This window comes from Nothoprocta perdicaria, unplaced genomic scaffold (assembly GCF_003342845.1).
Source record: "Nothoprocta perdicaria isolate Ctin4 unplaced genomic scaffold, notPer1 scaffold_450, whole genome shotgun sequence".
NCBI classification, from domain to species: domain Eukaryota; kingdom Metazoa; phylum Chordata; class Aves; order Tinamiformes; family Tinamidae; genus Nothoprocta; species Nothoprocta perdicaria.
Genome location: NW_020455700.1, coordinates 55833 through 63111, shown reverse-complemented (window position 1 = coordinate 63111; position 7279 = coordinate 55833). Strand labels below are relative to the sequence as shown.

Sequence of the window (7279 nt, the reverse complement as noted above, 5' to 3'; positions counted from 1 at the left end):
GTATGTGCTTGGTGTGCGCGCATGTGTGTGCTCCGTGTGTACATGTGTGCTCGGTGTGCATGTGTGTGCACGTGTGTGTGCTTGGTGTGCACACGTGTGTACATGTGTGTGCTCGGTGTGCATGTGTGTGCACGTGTGTGTGCTTGGTGTGCGTGCGCRTGTGTGCATGTGTGTGTGCTTGGTCTGCGTGCATGTGTGTGTGATGTCTGCTCGGTGTGTGCATGTGTGCGTGCATGTGTGTGCTTGGTGTGTGTGCTTGGTGTGTGTGCTTGGTGTGCGTGTATGTGCTTGGTGTGAGCACATGGGTGTGTGCTTGGTGTGCACACATGTGTGTACATGTGTGTGCTTGGTGTGCACACATGTGTGCGCATGTGTGTGCTTGGTGTCTGCGCCTGTGTGTGCTTGGTGTGCGCACATGTGTGTGCCTGTCTGTGCTTGGTGTGCACACATGTGTGCGCGCATGTGTGTGCTCGGTGTGCGCACATGTGTGTGTGCGTGTATGTGCTTGGTGCGCACACATGTGTGTGCTTGGAGCACGCATGTCTGTGTGCATGTGCGTGCTTGATGTGCATATGTGTGCATGCATGTGTGTGCTTGGGGCACATGTGTGTGCTTGGTGTGCACATATGTGCTTAGTGTGCATGCACGTGTGTGCCCCAGTGTGCGTGCATGTGTGTGCTGGGATGTGCTTGCATGAATTTGGTGTGTGCTCATGTGCACGCTTGTGTGTGCCCGCTGTGTGCTCATGTATGTGCGTGCCAGTGTGCACATGTGTGTGAATGTGCTTGGTGTGCAGTCATGTGTGTGCTCGCATGTGCATGCTGCTGTGTGCATTCCTGCTGCCGTGCATGGCTGCACATGAGTGTGCATACATGTGCATAYGTGTGCATACGCGTGTGCCGGTGCATGCTGACGCGTGCTCGCACTTCCCACATCAATCCATGCAAGCAAAAGCACACGGGTGTGTGTTCATGCACGTGTTGGCGCATGCACGTATGCCGACACGTGTGCACCAAAGTGCTTGCACACCCGTGTGTCCTGGTTGCAGGTTGTACATACGTGCATGCAAGCGACTCAGTGTGGGACACGGGTGCCCGTGAGCGTGTGCTGGCGGTCACCTATGCACACACACATGTGCACATGTGTGCAGGCCACACACGTGTGCGGGGCCACACGTGTGCTCCCTCCCATGCCTCCATGCACCAGGTGAGGTGATGAAGGGCCTCCGAGGAGCCGCGGCCTCCGCGGCCTCCGCTGCAGCCTCCCGTTCCCCGGCGCTTCCCGGCGGGTGCCGGCTGCGGCGTCCGCAGCCTCCCTGCTGCCCTCTGCCGAGGCCGCCTCCGCGCCGGCCTCCCGCCGCTGGCCTCCTCATCGTGGCGCCGCTCCTGCCTCCCTCCGCGGGGCGCCGAGGCCGCCTCCTCGCGGGAGGCCGGCACGGGGACAAGGAGAGGCTCTCGAAACAGAGGCTGCTTTATTGGATTAACGCCGCTGGCTGCACCGGCGGGGATGGTTTGGGATCGGGCGGGGGCGGCGCTGACCCAGCTTCGGGCAAAGGGAGGCCGCGAGCCCCCCCGCACCCACAGGGACCCCGAGCCCCCCGAGACCTGCAGGGACCCTGAGCCCCTCTGGACCCACAGGGATCCCAAGTCCCCCTAGACCCGCAGGGACCCCGAGCCCCCCGAGACCTGCAGGAATCCTGAGTCCCCCCCCCGGGCCCATCAACCCCGGCGTCAGGGCGGCAACATCAACCCCCCCCCCCCAAACTCCCCCATGAGGGGGGGTCTTCTCCATCCCCGCCATTCCCGGCCCATCCCGGCGGGGTGTCCGCGTGCGGAGCCGCTCCCGCCGAGCTGTTTTTGCGGAGCGCCGGGATCCCCCGCGGAGCGCGGCGGCCCGTGAAAGCCGGCGCCAACCGCGGCCCTAATGACAGTTAGGCAGAGCCTAACGTCCCCGAGCGCCTTCCTCGTTAGGGCTGCCGAGCGGAAGGGCTAACGAACCCCCCGCTCATTAGGCAGCCCCGGGGGCCCCGGCGTCCGGGCGCCGGCGGGACGGAGGGAAGGGAACCAGGTGGATCCCTGTGCAATAACCAGCCGGCTGCAGAATTCCTTTAGTGTCATTATTATTATTATTATTATTATTATTATTATTATTATTATTAAAGCAATTAGGATGGATGCCAGCACTTCAGGAAACCCCAATTCCCAAGGGAAGGCGCCTGGGGCATCGCCCCTCCCTCCCTTGTCCCCGCCTTGGACCACTTCCCAACTCGACTTGGAGCATCCCAGGGATGAAGGAGCCGCCTCCCGCGGGAGAACGGGAGTGAAGGGAGCCGGCAGCAACCCCCGTATTAGACAGCAGAGAATCCACAGCGGGTGCTGCCGTTTTGACGCTGCTGTCGCTGGGAGTACATAGGAGCCCTAGGGAGGTGGGCGGTGGGATGCAGCTCCGGAGCTTCCACTTCCCGACCGCTTCCTGGCTGCTTCCCGGCGCTTCCCGGCGTTTCCCGGTGCGGGTGCCAGGCGGGTGCCGGGCGCCAGGTCCCAGCTGGCGCTCGGCGAGGCCGGCGCGGAGCAGATGGAGCAGCGGCGCCGAGCCCAAGCCTGGCACCCGCGGGATCCGCACCGCATCCCTGCGGAGACGCCTGAACGGGCACCCGGGCGAGGCCGATCCCGCTTCCTGATCCCCTTTATCCGCCCGGTCCTAATTCCTAAATCAGCAGGAGCGACTGATTTCCCYGGGATACGTTGAGATGGGAGATTGAATGAGCAATTTATGGGAACATTAAAATAAGTTATTTTGGGGCGCTCCTCGACAGCTCTGCCCCTCCATAATTTATCCCACCTTAAATTTAGCCGGGATAACCCGCCAGGAATTCGCTTTGTGCAAAAAATGCCAGTTTTGGACTGGCTGGATCATTCCCGCCCGCCGGATCCGAGCTGGGGGCTCCGGGATGCAGCGGGACGAGGCGGGAATGTGCTGCCCCCTCCCGGGCACAGCCGGCCTCCTTTTGCCTTAAACCAGTCTCTTTTCCCCCAGTTTCTCGGGAACGGGAAAAGGGGGCGACGCTCGGGCTCGTGCGGCGAATCCACCCCTTGYGCCGCCGCGGCTCCGGTGGGAAGCGCCGGGCTCTTCTCCCGCTTTTCCCTGTGGGATGGGGATGTCGGGCGGCTGCTCGGCCTCCGCTTCCCGGCTGGGCAGCCAAAGGGCGAGGCTCCCGGCCTCTCCATCCCTAAGGAGATTAGCGGATTGCGGATGGGGAGCAGACGGTGGCGGATCAGCGCCCGCCGCCAGCCCTTCCCTGGCCCAATTTACGGCATCCCGGCTGCTCCAGCCTCTTCCCTACCCAATTGAGCCCTGCATGCCGCCGGCTCCTTCCCAAGGGATTTCCTCCACCCGAGAGCTGCTTTTTGCCTGGGATCAGCCAGGAACGAGGCTTTTCCAAGCCGCTTTCCCCATGGCAGGGCCGACCCAGAGCCACTTCCCTCCTTTCCAGGCACCTAATCCCCGCTCCGGAGATGCTTTATGGCCCATAAAAAGGGCTCCTTTATTTTGGGAACTCTTTATCACGGCACCGCCAGAAGCCGCCGGCATCCGGGGCTGGATGCGGAGACGGGGGGAGGCTCCAGCAGGAAAACGGAGCTGCCTTCCCTCCGGATCCCGCTCTGACCGCGCGGGTGGCCGTGGGGATGGAGCCATAGGAGTGTCCAGAGCCCCTTCCTCGTGCTGCTTTGAGCCCCACGTGTCCCAGGGGACCCCCCGAGTCCCCCATGGCCCCGGGACACCAGGAGGCTGCAGCGGATGCGGCTCCGTGGGCCGGATCCGGGATGCGGTGCCGCCTCCCACTCCAGAGCCTGAAGCGGAACCCAGGGCTTTGCTCATCCCTTGCTTCCTCCTTCCCCTGCCATGGAAAATCAGCTGATTTCCCTGGAAAAAAGTGGGGGATCCTGCTTCCCCGCCACCACCGGGGGCAATGGGAGGCAATGGGATGGGCAATGGGAGGCAAATGGATGGGCAATGGGATGGGCAATGGGATGGGCAATGGGAGCTCGACCCCGGCTCCGAAAGCAGCACCCCGCTTTCTTGCTCTTCCCCGACGGAGGCCCAAGCGGGTGCAGCGAGTTGAGCTTAGGGTGCTCAACACACCCGCAATTCCCCCTGGAGAATTCCCGGTCCTTCCCGGAGCCGGAGCCACTGTTGGAGCCGCAGCCGCCTGCGCCGCGCTGCTAAAACCCCGGAAAGCCGAAAGGCGGGAGCGAACCCCCCCCAAAAAAACCCTGCACCCCGGGGTGGGAAGTGGCACTTCCGCCTGTCGCCAGCGCGGCGGTGACGACGGTGACGGTGACGGTGACGACGGCGGTGCCGTGGGAGCCGCGCGCGGCCATGGGCGCCCGCGGGTACCTGCTGCTCGCCCTGCTGCTGCAGCGCGCAGGTAGGAGCCGGTCAGGATGCCGGGAGCATCCCTAGGGGCGTCCCACATGGGAATTCCACATCCCACGGGCCCTCCGGATAGCCCCGGGGAGCTCCGAGGCCCGCGCGCCTTTCCCAAAGGGCAAGTCTGCTCCTGGAGGGCACATGCTCGCCAAGCTGGCCTTCCTCCCGCTCCTCCTCCTCCTCGCCGTCGCTCTCAGCGGGGCTCCCCGCGAGCGGCGCCTTCCTCCCCGCCGGGCCCGTGCGCTCTGTGCCGCCGCGCTCTTCCTCTCGCTGCAGCTGCAGCTGCCGAGGAGCCGCCGGCGCCGGCGCAGTGGAAGCCGCAGCCCCTGCGGCGCCTGCAGCCCCCGCTTCCCGCCCCGTTCACCCGTGGCACGGCTCTCAGCCCGGGCACGTGGACGTGGGGATGAGACACATATTCCCAAAGGCTGGGAATTCCGCCCGGGATATCGCGTCCTGCTTACGGGAAGAGCAGCCGCCTCTGCTCTATCCGCAGCCTCTCCTGAGCACGAGCCGGTGACAGAAGTGACCGGCACCGTGGGCAAGTCAGTGACATTCCGCATCCCGGGCCCCATGGAGGGACGCCTCTACTGGCACGTCAAGAACCTCCTCATGGTCATCATCAACAGCAGCGGCTACCCAGAGGTCCTGGACGCCAAGTACGCCGAGCGCATGGCCTTCCTCCACAACGGCACGGCGCTCATCCTCTCGGGCCTGGTGCCCGACGACGCCGGCACTTACTGGGTCCAAGTGGCCACCAAGAGGCGATACATCTTCAACCTGCGGGTCTACGGTGAGCTCCACGGCTGCGGCAGCGGCGGCCGCGCGCCCCGACGGGACCCTCACCGCCCCGTCCCCGCAGCGGAGCTGCCGCCGCCGGCCGTCTCCTGCAGCCTCGCCAACTGCACGGCCGCGCCGTGCCCCTACGAGCTGCTCTGCTCGGCGCCGGGAGCCGCCGTTGCCTACGGCTGGAGCGGCGCCGGCGCCCTCAACGCCTCCGGGCCCTGGCTGCAGCTGCGGCGCCCGCTCCGGAGCCTGCCGCCCGTCACCTGCACCGCCCGCAACCCCGTCAGCAGCAGCAACGTCACGGTGCAGCCGGCCGCCGCGTGCGCAGGTAGCGCCGCCGGTGCCGCCGCCGCGGGCCGCCCCGCGCTCCCGCTCACTGCCCCTTTTCCCTCCTTTGCGCCCTCGCCAACGCCGCACCAGAGAACGGCTCCCGCGCTCCCGTCTCCGGTGAGCCCCGTCCCATCCCGTCGCGCCGGTGTCCCCGGGGCTTTGCTATATATATATATATATATATATATATTGGCTTTTAAGGCCTCTCTCGCGTCATCTACATCGTGATAGCCATCGTGCTCGTCGTGGTGCTGCTCTCCGTCGCGGGCACCTGCTGGTTCTGCCACTCCCAGTTCAACGTCTCCTGGCCCGTGCGCCCCGGTCCCAGCACCAGTAAGTTTGGGGCGCTCCCGACCTTCTCCCTGCGCCCTCTATCCTGCCCYGGAGCGGGCTGCTCCGGTGCAAATTCCCGGGGAAGGTCCCAGTGCCGGGAATGCGGCGCACTCAGCCCCTCCGCCCCGCGCAGACCCCGAGGCGCTCACCGTGTACGCCAGCGTGGGCACCGCCAACCAGGTGAGTCCCCCTCCCCGCCGGCGCCTGCACCGCTGTTCCCACCAGCATTCCCTCGGGAATTCCCATCCTCTCCAGCCAGCCCCGCAGGATCCCGCCCAGGCGGCCAAGGCGCCCGAGGAGGCCTCCAAAACCATCTACTCCACCGTGCAGCCGGCGGTGCAGGTGAGCGGCGCAGCCGGGAGCCCTGCGGATGCCAGCGCATCCCCACGTCCCTCTTCCCGCTTCCCTCTTTCCGTAGCGACAAAGGGATGAGGAGAAGACGGGCGGCCCTGCGGCGGGCGAGAGGAGCCTCTACGCCACGGTGAACGCCGTGCCGGCCCCGCACGGCTCCATGGGGCTGCTCTGAGCCCCCCGGCCCGGCCGATCCCGCGCTCCCAAGGGCGATCCCGCACGGATGGGTGCCGGSAGTAGCCGCGGGATGGATGGACGGACAGACGGATGAGCGGTGGCCGCTCCGAGCCCCCTGCTCCTAACGCAGCCTGTGCAGGAGCTGCCACAATAAAAACACCCGGTTTTTATTTGAGCTCGGATTTGTCCAAGTATTTTTTTTTTTCCCAGCAAAAACGACCTAGGATCAGGCGGCTCTGGGAGCACCGAGGGAGCGCTGGGCCCAGGATGGAGTCTTTTAATGATCCTTTGTGCCCCTGTGCAAGGAAACGGTCCCTGGTTGTGGGGTCCTGCAGCCAATGCCGAGCCCTCCAGCTGGGAATGCTGCAGCAGGAGCAAGGAAAGGGCCGGAGGCGACACCGGGGGCCCCCGTGTCCCCCCTGGCAGCACCCTGCGTGTCCCTYGGGCGCCGGGGCGGCGCCGAGGAAGCAGAAAGGGGAAGGAAGGGGCCGCGAGGGCGGCTGCGCGGGGGCACCGGCTGCCATGGGCGCGCGCCCGGCCGCCTGGACGTGCCTGGCGCTGCTCTGCGGCGCGGCCGGTGAGCGCGGGCACCGAGCGGGGGACGGCGGCGGGGGGACAGCGACGYCGGGGCGCCCACGCGTGGGCAGCGCCTCCGGGCGCCGTTTCCTCCACAGGAAACGGGTGGCAACCCGCGGGGCGCGGGGGCGGAAAGGCCTCGGGGGGGCCCCCGTGGGTGCTGAATTGGGGCTGGATCCGAAGCGGATCCGAAGCTCACAGCGGGTGTCCCCGCTTTGTCCCCGACGCCAGCGCTCGCCGTCCCCGACGACACCGGCACCGACACCGGCACCGACACCGGCACCGGCACCGACACCGG

The 7279-nt window shown here is 66.1% G+C and overlaps 1 protein-coding gene across 1 annotated transcript in view; it reads right to left on the bottom strand.

Moving 5' to 3' along the window:
- The window catches only part of KIRREL1 (kirre like nephrin family adhesion molecule 1), an 18461-nt gene extending 14079 nt beyond the window's left edge, over positions 1 to 4382 (bottom strand). The window contains exons 1-2 of the mRNA XM_026046616.1: positions 4281 to 4382; positions 4144 to 4223 (exon numbers count right to left, since the gene is read on the bottom strand). Coding sequence (XP_025902401.1) covers positions 4144 to 4223; positions 4281 to 4382 — 182 coding nt within the window. The remainder of the gene's footprint in view (positions 1 to 4143; positions 4224 to 4280) is intronic.
- Positions 4383 to 7279: the final 2897 nt, after the last annotated feature.